Raw genomic sequence first — 16,873 nt, forward strand, 5'->3', positions numbered from 1 at the left:
ACTTCTTTGACATTTTCTAATTATCGATGACACCCGACCCCACTGTGTAGGCTCAAATCCAAGTCCACACATCATGGCATGCAAGTATACCTTAAAATATATCAGATATCAAGAAAAGAAAATACTATTATCATTCTCAAGGCCGGCATTTACACCAAATAATGATGGAGACATCATCCCATCACTTGAAATTGAAAATTAAACAAGACACCTGTATTACGACCGATGTGGTCAGATAATACTAATCTCCATTTGCATCACCCGCCAAACCACAACTTGCGATTTTAATTTGAATTAACTTCATGCATCCATCGACATTAAGAGAAACCCTGAGAACAGTTAAATTTAACATGATAATACAGGAATTAAGAGGTCCAACTGCCAAATGAACAACTCCGTCACTCACAGATAGAACACTTTCCCATGTAATAAATACTTCAACTTATACAAGGATTCCAGGACGAAATATCAATATCAAAACCAAAATGTTCGAATAGTTGAATATAAGTGTAAGATACATAAAAATGACAACAACAACTCTGCGAATGATGGTAGATGTATGGTAGATGTAGAGAACCCTGGCTTACCACCGACAAATATTAGCGCCCTTTGGGGTTCATTATCTGTGAAAACACAGCACTTGGTGTCAACCCATCCGAGTCTGTACTGGCAAGACTCCGACCGCCAATGCTCATGGACATTCCACTACTTTTTGAATCTGTTATGTTGCCATCAAAACCCGGGGATGCATCTCGGTCTTTTCCTTTGCATGGGACGTCAAATGACCCCTCTTCAATGTCCATTCCTCCGAGACCTTTGCCACTTTCCTCAGCACTCTCCTGAAGCTGCAGAGCAAACTCAAGATTCCACAGCACATCACCCATGGAAGGCCTGTCGGTTCCGACATCAGAAACGCACTTCACTGCTGCCTCCGCAAATTTCTTAAAGCACTCGGGTGCAATCTTTCCCTTAAGGTATGGATCCATAATCTGATCAAGAATGCCCTTCTTATAGCAATGTTGAGCCCACTCGGCCAAGCTAACTTGTTCCTTGGGAAGTGTTGGATTTAAAGCTGGACGAGCACACAAGATCTCAAAAAGTACAACTCCATACGAGTAGACATCAGATTTTTCGGTCAATTGCTGTCTCCTGAAGTACTCAGGATCTAGATAACCAAAACTACCCTTCACCACTGTGCTGACATGGGTGTGATCCAGTGAAGGACCTGTTTTTGAAAGCCCAAAATCTGAAACCTTAGCCACCCACTTTTCATCCAAGAGGATGTTAGTAGTCTTGACATCACGATGGATAATAGTATGTTTGGCACCCGTGTGTAAATAGTGCAAACCTCGAGCAGCACCAATGCAAATCTCAAGCCTCTGCTTCCATGGCAACGGAGGCTTTTGGGTCTTGTACAGATGCTCACGAAGAGTTCCATGAGCCATGTAATCATATACAAGAATCATTTCGCAGTTCTCTTCACAATATCCAATCAGTGAAACAAGGTGGCGGTGGCGAAGTTTTGAGAGCATTTCGATCTCAGTTTGGAATTCATGCACTCCCTGTTCAGAGAGTGGGTTCCCACGCTTAATAGCCACTTTTGTGCCACCGTCAATCTCTCCTCGATAAACCTTACCAAAACCTCCAACCCCTAGGAGGAGAGCCTCATCGAAGTTATTAGTGGCAGTCTTGATTTCAGAAATCGAGAAGTGGCGGCAAAGGTTTGATGGGAGGGAGGAGGCATAGCTTCCCGTGGTGTTCGTCTTAGCAGAACCTGAAGTATGAGAATTTCCATACAAAGATAAAGGAAGCCACCCGTCACTGGTACTAGAATCCTTTTTGTGCTTCCGTCGGGATACAAGACACACAAACAAACCAACAAGAAGAATTGCAGCAATTCCACCACCAACTCCGCCTCCAATGATTTTTTGGTTCATCGATTTCCCCTTTCCAGATGATTGGTTATTTAACAAGTTGTCTTGTGGTTGTTGAACAGGAATTGGATTTGGACCGGCAAGATTGCCTTTAGTATCATTTACTTTGAATATTTCTACCCCATTCAAGATAGCATCATAATACTCGGGCCTTGTGGCAGGGTTAGGATGCAGACCGAGCCAAAGTTCTGGGTCAGCCTGCCCAGAAGGAACAACAACCACATAATCCCTGTGAACTGGAACCCCATTACTTTCTCCTGCCCAAGCAATTACATCTGCCTGCCGCTCTGCAGTCTTATTATTAAGGAAGATACTGAACACTCTTTGGTTTATCTTTGTAATAACATCTGTTGTCTCACAGAAATGGAGCCTAACCAGGTAAGAGAAACCCGAGTCAATAGGAAAGAGCCAAGTCAAGTTGTAGTTCATGTTAACAGATGCATTGGGACCCATTGATCTAAGAGTGCTGTATACATCAATTGGGGCAATATAAGTTGGTGTTCCTGGAGGGTAGCTGACCTTCACATCTGGATCTGTTGTCTCTGTTACACCACTGGCAGCACTAAATATGTACATTGAATCATCATGCCACGACCTAAAAAGACCTGTATCGCTGGATGGTGAAATGTCGTTTCCACCTACATTCAGCCGATATACATTTTCAAGTGCAGTACTGTTGTCAATATTGAATGCAGTCGATTGACCAACAATAATAATAGTCCCATCCGTACTGTAAATGTCAGGATGCGAAACAATCTCAATCCCATTCACATATGCATAAGAGTTAGAAATATCCTGGGACGGTATGAAAGTTAGACTTAACACTTCGGACAGGACATTGACAGAGAACTCCTTCATCAAAAAATCATAGTTCAGGGCTTCAACAGTTTGTGCAGCACTAAAGTTTTTCAACAGGGTATATGGCCCAGAAGTAACCGTGAAGACACCATTGAAAGCATCTAGGCCATTATAGGATGCAGGATAAAAGTACAAACGGACATATTTACGGCCTGGTGCAACGGGGAAATTATAGGTATACTCGGATTGGAAAATCCTGGCAGTCATATAAGGTACATCGGGTACAGAGGGTTTCTGGGTAGCAGCAGTGGCCGTCGAAGTGTTTCCGCGAGAAGATGCAAACTTTGATCCAATATCTGATGTCCATTTTCGATTATCAGTATCACTAGAATCAGGGGGACCTCCACAGTTCAATAAAATTTTATCTGTTGGTACATAATCAGCTGCTGATGTTAAATCAACCACAACGGTCACTAACAGAAAACTGATAATTAATAAGAGCCGAGAATTATTGTTGTTCTTCATAGATGTTTGATAAAGCCCAGGAAGTCCACAAAAAATCTGGAAATTTGAAAATAATCAGTTTTGACCTAAAAAAAAAAGCACAAAAACTTGAGCACATAGCTACTCTAGAAACTAACATTTACAAACAATATAAGATTAAACTACCTATTTTCAAACATATTTCTACCGAATAATCTGAATCGACTGTAGCTAAATACCAAGATCTGGAACATAAAAGAAATATGAGATTTTAACTACTCTAGAACAGGAAAGTTTAGTAGATCCATTAATACCAAGCTCAAGAAAGCAATAATGTAAAGAAGGAAATATAGACTAACAGGAAATCAAGAAAATAAGATAATTACCTAACAATAAGCACTTGAGCACTTGAACTCCAAAAATGAAAAATTCAAGCCATAAGACCGCAATGAATGAAAATCCAAATACTAAGCTTCAATCAGCACAGAAAATCCAAGAATATATCTCACAGAGACCAAGGTCGGATCAGAAGGAAACTGATTAGAGAGAGAGAGAGATTTTGAAAAGAAAACCTGTAAAAGTGGTTAAGCTGATGTATATAATCTGTTCTTTCTTAAATGATGACAGGTTAAGCTGCAGCATTATTTATTATTTATTTATTATCTCTCTCTATATCAGGGGCAAGAACGCGTAAAGGTGAAACAGAAGAGAGGAGGCGTGTGTTTTTCAATATCTTTAATTTTATTTATAAAAATAAAAATAAAAATTCAACCAATCATCTTTTCAGTAAAATAATTTTAGATACGAATTTTTTATTTTTTTTCCCACTAATTAATTAGATATATAAATTTTTTAAAATTTACTTTCAATAAAATTTATTCTAAAAAATATACAAAATTTGTTCTAAATTTCTTGAATTGCTTGGAAAGTGTTAGAATCCTCACTCACCTCTGTTGAATGGAAGTTAAAATCAAGAGTTTAATTCAAATCAAAGTCAACAATTAATTTTAATTACATATTTTATGAGATCTACAAATTTTCAATCACACGATTCATCAACTTTTATCAAAATCTACATTTTAATCCCCAATACTCACAATTGTAATGGAGGTGGGAGAGTGGTCGGTTGAATTTTCTATGTGGTCACTAAATTTTTAGTGAAGCTTCACTTAGGTCATTAAGTTTTAATTTAATTTTAAATTAAGAAGTTTCAAAATATTTAAATTCTTAATCGTACTGTTTGATATTCAAATCGAAGATAGAATGCTATTATTTCAAAATCAATTTGTTGATTGTACACATAATACTAAATCTACAATTTTGAAAATGTGATTTCAATTTGGCAGTTTTCTCTTAACAGTTCCACATTCAATTCAAGAGACAATACTCGACGAAATGTAACAAAATAGTAAAATTTGAAACTAAATGGAAGCTTAATAACTCAAATGAAATAAATTAAAATTTTGCTAAAAGTTCAATGACTACCGTAGAGCGGGCACATTCGTGGGTGGGACCCCAATAAATTGACTTCATATTGGGACGAAAGCTGGGCTGGCATAGATCACCGTGTCGCCAGCCAGGTTCACCCAACCAACGCACTTCTTAATGTCTGTTTTTGCGTCTTGCCAGCTCAAAAAATAGTTTTTTCAACCTCTCTTTTAAATTTTCAATTGTGTTTTATTCTCTAAAACATAGGAGAAAAGATATTGGATTTTGATAATGTTCGATTGGAACGGCTAACTAAAGTCAGTCTTGCTTGTGTGGAATGAAAGAAAAAGTCAAATGACATTTCGGTGTGATAAAAATAAAAAATTTGAGTTATGTATAGCTGTATTTAGAATAATAATTTAATTGCAATTAGTGCAGGTTTTTTTTGATTTTCCATTTTGAATTTGGTGAAAGAAAATTGAAAAGGGATTCGAGTTTTGGAAGAATTTGAAGAAAAGATTGCCACTTTAACTACACTGTACTAAAAGAGTAAATATTACTAATTTAATTTTAGAGCATTGAATAAAAATTTAGCCCCATTTGATTGCACGAAATTTTCTATAGAACTTGGAATTCGAATTCCAACTTCCACTTTTCGCCTGTTTGATTGACAAAATTTTACAGGGAATTGATTTTCTATGAATTTCTAGGTACAACATCTTAAAGCGTGGTTTTTCACTTTTTATTTTCCCAGGGGTAGGTGGTTTTTGGTTTTCCACCTTTTTTTTAATTGTTGGCAATGAGAACAAATTCTAGGAACAATGGTAGAAGTGAATATCCCTTAAATTGACAATTTTCATGTGAAACAAAGTCAAACGAACACCAAAAAACACTTTTACTTCAACATTTTCCACGTGGAAAATTATATCAATCAAACTCAATAATTTACAATTCCTAAAAAAATAATTTTTAGGTAATTCAATTCCCTGGAATTCATTTTCTTTCCACCCAAATTCCATCTTCGCAATCAAACAGACCCTTAATTTTATTTCTTCTTAGAATTGTATCATTCTTATCGAACAAGCTATTAAAGGAAAGCAAAAAATGACGATGCATTTTTTACTTCGGTAAACCTCCCATTTATTTTTCGCGTGTGCCAAACATTTTATATTCCTCAAGCGAGGAATCCCTTCCGTATTGTCACCTATTCGATAATTGTCCATAATTGTCAAGAAATGCTACCATAGGATAGGCACCTAATATTATTAATGAACATGTTATAGTTGGGTTGGCTCAAACATTAAATGACTGTTTATTCTTCAATTTTGCTTGCTAATGCCACCTCTGTGCTAGTGTCAAACAAAATTGTTAACTTTAAAAGATAAATTTACTTTCAATCTATAACCAAAAAATAAAAATAAAAAATGTAAACATATAATAAGAAGTAAATATGCAATAATTACACAATATTTTCTTAAAGTTAAAAATATCTGATCTATAAAATCATCAGTTTATCTCCAACCTGAAGCAATGGTTATGCCATGCCATCTTCAAATAAAGACAAGGAATGTGAATTTTCCTGAGATAATAAAAAATAAAACACAACTGCTTTTATCTACTAGCTAGGAGAGTCAATGTTCTTGTTGGAAATTATATTAAGTTTCAGTGCTTATTTGATAGAGATTTTGTTAATTGATTTTTTGACCATTAGTGATAAAGTGAGTCCTATCTGTGAGAGAAGAATTCAAAAATGACGGTTGAAATAGTGAAATAACGGTCAAAAAATTGATGTTAATTGAATCAAAATATCTACCAAACATGCTCTCAACTTTCAAAATAATTACATTTTAATTTTCAAATTTTGGTCTAATTAAAATCCTAGTTTGTAATGAACATATACTTAAATAATTGAAGACAGGTTATGAATTAATTTATTTTACATTATTGTGGGGGGTTGATTTTTCCCTATAAAAGGGATAGTGATTTCATTGTTAGATACAACATAAAATATACTGCTTAAATACATAAAATACTCCCTCTACATTTCATATTATATTTTTATAGTTTTGACAAGGGTAATTAGCACAAAATGTCCCTACCTTTCAATGTTTTTGTGAAAAACGTCCATATCTTTCGTTTTTTGGCGGATTACACTCTCACCTTTACCTTTTTTTTGCGCAAAACGTCCTTTTGTCAGCTCTCCACCTATAGATCCATTTTATTTGAATAGGTAGTGCTATATGAAAGGTAGGGACGTTTTCCTCAAAAATATCGAAAGGTAGGGACGTTTTGTGCTAATTACCCTTTTGACAACTCAATAAAGGTATGTTCTTTATTTCCCTATGATTGTATTCATAAAAAGAGAACCAGCTATGAGTCATATGAATTTTATCTTGGAGCCGTGTGTGCTGAAAGTACCCGCTCTAAGGAGATGAAACATGACTTTAAAGTCATTGACATGACTCCCTAAAGCTTGCTTTCCAATTCTCTACTTATATTTTATGTTTATGTTATTGTTGAATGCTTTATACTTATATTATTATAGTTGATTATGCTAATTAGTAAATGTGTACAGACAAATTACCCATTTTCTCCAATAATTTCAAGTCATGTTTGGATTATTTGTGTAGATGAATCGTATGTGTGATTAAACTAAATCTAACTCCAAGTAGGCTACGTATATCTAATTTGGTCTTGCTCACCTAGGATGTAAGTTGGATAGAGCTTTAAATGAGGAGATGCTAATAGGATATTTCAAATATGTAGATGAAAAGAACTAATTTTCTGTGCAAGGTTTATTTTCTAAACGGGGAAGTGAGTTTCCGCATGCCTAACATTTGCAGAAATCCATTAAGGAGGTGAACAAGTTAAATACTGAAAAGTGTAGGAGTCGCATATAAAGGAAAAGGATAATGAGCAAATTGGAAAACTTATCAAAAAAATGTTTGAGTACACACCTAAATGCTATGGTATATTTATAATTTAAATGAATAAACTGATGCTTTAATCTTAGTTGGCTAATTTAGAGCTTGTGTGTCTCTCATTTTGGGAGAAAATATAGAGTTTGAATAGTAATTTTTGGAGAATGTGTGATTGAAATTTTAAAAAGTTTTGTTGGTTTGTGTGTAGAATATTTTATTGTTTGAATGTGTGGTGAAAAATGTTACTGTAGGAAACAATTTATTTTGATAAAGGAAGACAAACAGAGTTTTAGTTTCCATACTAAGATTCATATGACTATGTGATGTCAATAATGAAATATTTACACGATGTAGACTTCTATTTTTACTATAAATATGCAATTGATTTTCAAAATTGTTGTATATCAGGAAAACAAGGAGGTGTACATGCACATATATTTTCAGATAAAGTATGTCGTTATTTATTATTTGATTACAAATTACTATTTACTTACTGACCACTAAGGCGAAATATATTTTCCAAACTGGGATGCTCAAAGTTGAAGGTAAGATTATGTGACTTTTATGTAGTCATTAATATTTGTAAGTAAACATAAGTCTTTGCAATTTTTTTTTTTTGTCAATGACTAGGTAAATAAATTAATCATGATGTAAGTTTGTTAGAGATATTCTAAAATTACCTACAAGCATATAGGTGGAAGTAGAAAATAAATACTTATTGAACAAACTATGTTGGAACATAATTGTTATTCATTTTAAATTTTATTTATTTCGTTTTAACCAATTCGTTATAAAAGTTATGAATAAATATTTCAAAGAGAAGTTTTATAGTTTAAATAGTATAAAATGTTATAATCGACATTTAAATTATTGAGGTTATAACATTGTATACCATATTTTATTTAAATTTCATCTCAACTGATATTTATATTAATAGGCTTCACAAATAATTGTTGCTAGATGAATATTAGTAACTGAAGGGAAAAAATGGAAAAAAAGGGGGTGGGGGTGGGGCGAAGAGAGTGATATATTGGTGATTATGTATGGTGTAAGAAAGTAAAGAGGTACATTTAATTCATGATAAAATCTATACCTAAAAATTAAAGGCAAATTTAATATATGGTTAATGGTACAATAGTAGATGCCAGCCATAAATAAATAATTAAAATGCGTTGTTACGTGCAAGTCCATATTGCAGTGTGTAAAATTATCGGTGCATTGATTTTTACTCTAGTCAATCATTGCCTAATTATGCAGTTAAGTGGCAAATGACATGAAAATATGTTATTATAGAACAATTTTGGAAAGCAAAAGATATTTGACTTACAGACCGATGTATGGTATTGTTTCTAATTTCTATTGCAATACGATGTCTTGGTAAGTGTATTGGTTGTTGATGCATATAATAAGCATTAAGAATTTTGGTCAATTGAAAAATAAGAAGTATTATGATTTGCATATTGTTGTATTAAGTCTATGCTCCTGCTAAGGTTTAGGTTGTACAAATTTATTTTGTATTGAGTAATGATAAACTCAATACTCTAATGGATAATAAGAAAAATAAGTAAAAGGGAGTGAATTTTCGTAACCTTAAAAATGCAAGGCTGGTTATTGATTTTCATGGAATATTTTATGTCAACTGATATTACCGTAGCACATATGTGTATGTGACACATGAAAATGTATAGCACCGCCCTATATCCTAATGTTAAATTTTCACGTAATACTTAATTAGTATTATTAAGATTCCGGGACTTTGGAATGTGCCAAAAGAGTTCTACAAGCTTAATATCTTTGGAATGTGGGCATGTATAAAAGTTTAAATAAAAACATCTTATATTTTATTATTCTTAATCGTAAACTAACTTTTAAAAAGTGTTAAAAATTAAACTATAGATCTATAAGTAAAATGCAAGAGCTCAATGGATGTGTATGCCAAAAAACTTTATTAAAGTTAATATTAAAATTTCATATATTTATCTGATTTTTTAATGAAGAATTTGCAGATGGGCAAATTAGAAGTGTTAGAAATTATATTAAATTTCAACTTTCAAAATTATTACATTTTAACTTTCAGTTTTTGGTTTAATGAAAACCTTAATTTATAATGCAACATATAGTTAAATATTAGAATGGAGGTTATGCATTAATTAATTTTACATTATTGTGGGGGTTGATTTTTTCCTATAAAAGGGATGGTGATTTTATTGTTAGATGCAACATAAAAGATACAAGTTGAATACATTAAATACTCGCTCTATATTTCATATTACATTTCTAAGTTTTGGCAACTTGATAAAGGTTTGTTCTCTATTTCCTTGTGTTCGCGTTCATAGAAGGAGAACCAATTGTGAGCCATATAAATTTTATTCTAGAACCGTGTAGTGTCGAAAGTACATGTACTAAGGGGACAACACGAGTTTAAGACAAAGTCTTCGATATGGCTCCCTAAAACTTGCTTTCTAATTCTCTACTTATATTTTATATTTATGTTACTGTCGAATGTTTTATGTTTATATTGTTATAACAAATTATGTTAATTGATAAATATCTACACAAAATCACCCATTTTTCCTAATAGTTTTAACCTCCAAGCAAGACATTTATACGAGATGATGAAAACCTCTACACATTCTTTTTTATAGTATATGCCTGCATCAAAGATAAACCCTAGTTTTACACAAAGACAGAAGTCAGCATTGTATCTTTCTCGAAAGAAAAATTCTACAACTGTTGTTGCATGACCTCCGCCTAACAAGAAATATGGATGTCTTAAGAGAAACTGAAGCAAATAACACCCTTTACATATTGGGAACCTCTCTTTGAATAAGTTTTGTCACCAAATCCCACCATCTGCAAGCATTAAGATCAGCCTCATCAAACTTTTCTCTCTCCATTTATTCAAGTCATAATTAAATACCTTCAATTCCATATTACAATTTTTCAATCCAGCTGTCGACTTTAAGATCCATATTACCATATGAAGGAGTAGAATTCCAATAGAATTGTTATGAAATTAAAGAGACTAGTTAATATGACACAATATGAAGTATCGATCACAACATAAGAACAAAAATATGATTTGGCAGATTAACGGATAATTTATTATAATACGGAGAAATAATATAAAGTATTGTGTTTTAAACTCTTGTAATTTTCTAATTTCTAAAAAAGTATCAACTATATATAGGGGGCATGCCGAAACCCTAATACAAATCCTAAAGATAGAAAGAGTATAAAAATTGCGTGGAATCAAGAAAACAATATTGAGCTGGACAAGCATGGCACTATAGTTGTAAGCTAGCGGCAATGCGATGTTTTTTTCTCATTGTCCCGTATTTCGACCTTTTCAAAGCCCAATTCAACAATCCACAAACACCCTATTGAATTATGGTCAAACTTTAACAAGTGAGTGATATATTGGTGATTATGTATGGTGTAAGAAAGTAAAGAGGTACATTTAATTCATGATAAAATCTATACCTAAAAATTAAAGGCAAATTTAATATATGGTTAATGGTACAATAGTAGATGCCAGCCATAAATAAATAATTAAAATGCGTTGTTACGTGCAAGTCCATATTGCAGTGTGTAAAATTATCGGTGCATTGATTTTTACTCTAGTCAATCATTGCCTAATTATGCAGTTAAGTGGCAAATGACATGAAAATATGTTATTATAGAACAATTTTGGAAAGCAAAAGATATTTGACTTACAGACCGATGTATGGTATTGTTTCTAATTTCTATTGCAATACGATGTCTTGGTAAGTGTATTGGTTGTTGATGCATATAATAAGCATTAAGAATTTTGGTCAATTGAAAAATAAGAAGTATTATGATTTGCATATTGTTGTATTAAGTCTATGCTCCTGCTAAGGTTTAGGTTGTACAAATTTATTTTGTATTGAGTAATGATAAACTCAATACTCTAATGGATAATAAGAAAAATAAGTAAAAGGGAGTGAATTTTCGTAACCTTAAAAATGCAAGGCTGGTTATTGATTTTCATGGAATATTTTATGTCAACTGATATTACCGTAGCACATATGTGTATGTGACACATGAAAATGTATAGCACCGCCCTATATCCTAATGTTAAATTTTCACGTAATACTTAATTAGTATTATTAAGATTCCGGGACTTTGGAATGTGCCAAAAGAGTTCTACAAGCTTAATATCTTTGGAATGTGGGCATGTATAAAAGTTTAAATAAAAACATCTTATATTTTATTATTCTTAATCGTAAACTAACTTTTAAAAAGTGTTAAAAATTAAACTATAGATCTATAAGTAAAATGCAAGAGCTCAATGGATGTGTATGCCAAAAAACTTTATTAAAGTTAATATTAAAATTTCATATATTTATCTGATTTTTTAATGAAGAATTTGCAGATGGGCAAATTAGAAGTGTTAGAAATTATATTAAATTTCAACTTTCAAAATTATTACATTTTAACTTTCAGTTTTTGGTTTAATGAAAACCTTAATTTATAATGCAACATATAGTTAAATATTAGAATGGAGGTTATGCATTAATTAATTTTACATTATTGTGGGGGTTGATTTTTTCCTATAAAAGGGATGGTGATTTTATTGTTAGATGCAACATAAAAGATACAAGTTGAATACATTAAATACTCGCTCTATATTTCATATTACATTTCTAAGTTTTGGCAACTTGATAAAGGTTTGTTCTCTATTTCCTTGTGTTCGCGTTCATAGAAGGAGAACCAATTGTGAGCCATATAAATTTTATTCTAGAACCGTGTAGTGTCGAAAGTACATGTACTAAGGGGACAACACGAGTTTAAGACAAAGTCTTCGATATGGCTCCCTAAAACTTGCTTTCTAATTCTCTACTTATATTTTATATTTATGTTACTGTCGAATGTTTTATGTTTATATTGTTATAACTGATTATGTTAATTGATAAATATCTACACAAAATCACCCATTTTTCCTAATAGTTTTAACCTCCAAGCAAGACATTTATACGAGATGATGAAAACCTCTACACATTCTTTTTTATAGTATATGCCTGCATCAAAGATAAACCCTAGTTTTACACAAAGACAGAAGTCAGCATTGTATCTTTCTCGAAAGAAAAATTCTACAACTGTTGTTGCATGACCTCCGCCTAACAAGAAATATGGATGTCTTAAGAGAAACTGAAGCAAATAACACCCTTTACATATTGAGAACCTCTCTTTGAATAAGTTTTGTCACCAAATCCCACCATCTGCAAGCATTAAGATCAGCCTCATCGAACTTTTCTCTCTCCATTTATTCAAGTCATAATTAAATACCTTCAATTCCATATTACAATTTTTCAATCCAGCTGTCGACTTTAAGATCCATATTACCATATGAAGGAGTAGAATTCCAATAGAATTGTTATGAAATTAAAGAGACTAGTTAATATGACACAATATGAAGTATCGATCACAACATAAGAACAAAAATATGATTTGGCAGATTAACGGATAATTTATTATAATACGGAGAAATAATATAAAGTATTGTGTTTTAAACTCTTGTAATTTTCTAATTTCTAAAAAAGTATCAACTATATATAGGGGGCATGCCGAAACCCTAATACAAATCCTAAAGATAGAAAGAGTATAAAAATTGCGTGGAATCAAGAAAACAATATTGAGCTGGACAAGCATGGCACTATAGTTGTAAGCTAGCGGCAATGCGATGTTTTTTTCTCATTGTCCCGTATTTCGACCTTTTCAAAGCCCAATTCAACAATCCACAAACACCCTATTGAATTATGGTCAAACTTTAACAAGTCTCCACCTTAAACAAAATTCCAATGCAATTAACAAACTTCAAAACTCTTCACATAGAAACAAATTCCACAGCAAGGCAAAAATTGAAATCTTCAACAAGAATATCGACAAACTCTCCAACGAACAAAATTCTTCAGTTTTTTCACAAAATCTAACTAGGATAATTGATTCCAAGTACTGCTCATCAGAATTATCTCAAGTTCTCAAAATTTGCTCGAATTATCAACACGAGCAACAAAATAACAAAAATAAATTACGCCCTAAAACAAAATCAGCACCATAAAATGTTTTTATAGAAGGTTTTTCACTAGACTCGACACCTTTAACCACACTTAAAACATACACAACTAATTCAACTTTTCCATACCTATGTGGAGGCCTAATATTTCTTCTTCGTCTGTCTCTAACAATTGAATACAATGACAACGCTAGAAATGGTGGCAAAGCGGCATTATCAATAACGTATAAACTTGACCGGGTTGTATTCTTCAACAGGAACCCAAACCAAACTCCAATGGTACTGTACCAAACTGAATATCTACCAAAGTACTAGACCCCTTGTTAATTGATCTTCCAAGAATCTGTACAACCTTGCAAGACATACAACTGGGACCTTCACTACCCTTTCAAAACAACATGGGCAACTTTACAAACTTTCAAAACTCCCACCTTCATCAATGAACTTGTATCCTTTTCAATAAAGAGTACTCAATGAAATAAGATTTCAAATCTGGAACATTTTTTTACCTCATCAAGTGTTCTAATCATCCCATCTAACATTTTAAGTATAATCCAATATCGGCTACCTTACAAGATGCACTGTTCTCAGAACCATGACACCTTTCGAAATTTCTTCATATATTGAAAATGAATCCCAATTGGGATGCATATAAAAAAGTACAATGTATCAAGAATCCAATCCTCATCAGGTTTGGAGTTGCTGTAAGAAATAACCAAAAGTTCTCCGTCATTGTAGCAATTTTTGCAAAATTTGTTTTGCCTGAGGTATCTAGTTGCTTTCTCTTTTGATTTGAAGCCAACTTTTCTCTATTCTGCAACTTATAACAATCATTCTTAATGTTCCTCTTCTTCTTGCTATAATTTAGTAATTTGATTGTTGAAGTTAGTCTTCGATCTGAACCATTATGAACAAACAACAAGGTCTTCTCCTTGTGTCTTTGATTGAACAAGATGCTTCATTTTCTCCTTTGAAAACAAAGTATTATATACTTCTTCGATGGTAAGTATCATGTCTCTAAACAGCATATATAAAGAAGGCAATAAATAAAATAAAATCAAACACAAATCATCTTCATCATAGTTAATCTCCAAGTTTTTCAAATCAGTGACAATTTCTTTAAAGGCAGTAAGATGATTTTTTAAGGATATACCTTTTATCATACGATGAGAATACAAATGATATTTCAAATGTAATTTGCTGGTTAGACACTTTTTCATGCATAATTTTTCCAAATTCAATCATAATAGAGCTGCAATTTTCTCCTTCAAAACATCTTGAAGAATATGATTTGAAAGATGACACAAGTTTGATTTTTCCTTGTTTGGTGACTACCAAATTGGATGGCTTTACATCTCGGTGAATTATGCCCATGTTCTGGACTTTCTTGAGGGAAGTAATTATCTGGCGCATTATTGCATTCAATAGAGTCTACCCCTTGTAAGACACTACCAAACACGATAGTCTCAAAATTCAAAGGAAATCAACGATCTTTCATGTAATCATCTAGGTCCCGATCACCCTATCTAATGAAGCTTCTCTAAACTTAATGCAGAGGGTAAATGCTTTGTAATATCACTTAAAAAGGCATATACTAACAAAGGTTGAGGAGTAAAGCTGCATTTGTAATTAATGATTATAGAATGATATCCATATATTCATATAAATGAACTTGTGGATGATCAAAATATAGATTAGCCAATGTTGTTTTTAAGCAGAAAAGAATGGTAGCATTATAACATTTTGAAGCATGCCAAATAACATCATCTGTGTTCAGTGGAGGATCCAGAGCCGAATGTCAGCTAGGGCGAATGTTGACCATTGACAATCAATGATCGTAATAGCGATGTCGTTTATTAACATTTAATTAAATAATATTAAAAATTCTTCAATATATATGTAAATGAACTAAAACGTAAAAATTCTATACATATGAAAATATAATTCAATACAGCCCAGAATACCAAAAAAAAAAAAAACACGATACAACCTTACTTTATAACTGTAAACTTAGATAACTGGATTTTACTGGGTCTCATATTTTGACAACATTGTAATATTACCTCATTCTCAACTTTCCAAAATCTCTTTCTCCATGTAAACTACCAAATTGTTCTACAACCAATTATCTCCCATTTTGTTGCGTAAGTCACTTTTGATTAGATTCATAGCAAATAATACTATTTAAACACTTGCAGTTGCCATATGTAATATCAAAACCAAGATGATTGACCTCAAACCAATAGAAAATAACAACTTCTTGGAAAGTAGCAATACAAACAAAAAGCCACATCCATTTCTATACTATACTCCAATCACTAAAATTCAGAGAACCATTCTTCCGAAAACACATATTATCATTTTCAATCATCTTATTGTAAAGTCATGTCCATATGGTCGACAATGACCTTTCTCTATGTTTGCCATCATAACATCATCTCTAAGAGTCTGTTTGATTGCAAAGATGGAATTTGGGTGGAAAGAAAACGAATTCCAGGGAATTGAATTACCTAGAAATTATTTTTCTGAAAATTGTAAATTATTGTGTTTGATCGGTATGATTTTTCACATGGAAAATGTTGAAATAAACGTTTAACTTTATTTACATGAAAATTGTTAATTAAACGGATAGAATTTACTAGTATTGATGATGAAATTTGTTTCCATTGCCAAAAACCAAAAAAATAAAAAAATAAAAAATTCAAGAAAATTATCTATCTTTTGGTATTCGTTTGACTTTGTTTTAAATGAAAACTGTCAATTAAAGAAAAATATTTTTTTTACAACTAGCTTGAAAAATCAATTCCCAACCAAGAAATAGTCTACGTGGCTGGAAAAAGCAAGAAAATCTATTCCCTAGAAAATAACGCTATCAAACATGCAATTTGTAGAACTTAGAATTGGAATTCCTAATTCCATGGAAAACTTTGGCCAATCATACATGGCCTAATATTAGATCTTATGAGTCGATGGAGGAGCATTTCCCTGGATCAGATACAAAATCATCCACATTGAATGAAGCCCGAGACTTCTTTGGGTCATTTAACAACTCGTGTGCTTGAGTAGAAGCAGTGGCGGGACTAGATGCACCACTAGACGTAGAAGAACTAGGTATGGACTTTCGTTCGGTTGAAAAAATCTTTCCATAATCTGCAAAATGACCAATTTATTTTTAAATTAAATCTAAAAATAATAATAATAAAAAGAGTACACATGGTTGGATTGAGCCCAACATCTTCTCCTTTAATTTTTTCCACTTATTCTTAATTTTC

At 32.5% G+C, this 16,873-nt stretch overlaps 1 protein-coding gene across 2 annotated transcripts; it reads right to left on the reverse strand.

Moving 5' to 3' along the window:
* Nucleotides 1–319: 319 nt before the first annotated feature.
* On the reverse strand, nucleotides 320–3,848 carry LOC111374777 (receptor-like protein kinase FERONIA). 2 transcript variants are annotated; one of them, XM_022997515.1, is made up of 2 exons: nucleotides 3,602–3,848; nucleotides 320–3,322 (listed from the first exon to the last, which is right to left on the reverse strand). In XM_022997515.1, the coding sequence occupies exon 2, from the start codon at nucleotides 3,255–3,257 to the stop codon at nucleotides 600–602; it is 2,658 nt and encodes an 885-aa protein (XP_022853283.1). In that variant the 5' UTR covers nucleotides 3,258–3,322; nucleotides 3,602–3,848; the 3' UTR covers nucleotides 320–599. The 2 variants fall into 2 exon arrangements, with proteins under 2 accessions (XP_022853283.1, XP_022853281.1); XM_022997513.1 differs by having other exon boundaries at nucleotides 320–3,293; nucleotides 3,602–3,847.
* Between the last annotated feature and the right edge of the window lie 13,025 nt (nucleotides 3,849–16,873).

The sequence above is a fragment of the Olea europaea genome, unplaced genomic scaffold, assembly GCF_002742605.1.
Source record: "Olea europaea var. sylvestris unplaced genomic scaffold, O_europaea_v1 scaffold1289, whole genome shotgun sequence".
Taxonomy (NCBI): domain Eukaryota; kingdom Viridiplantae; phylum Streptophyta; class Magnoliopsida; order Lamiales; family Oleaceae; genus Olea; species Olea europaea.

Bases quoted from the DNA above. Each gene is read 5' to 3' on its own strand.
- LOC111374777 (XM_022997515.1), bottom strand. From the start codon at position 3,257: ATGAAGAACAACAATAATTCTCGGCTCTTATTAATTATCAGTTTTCTG.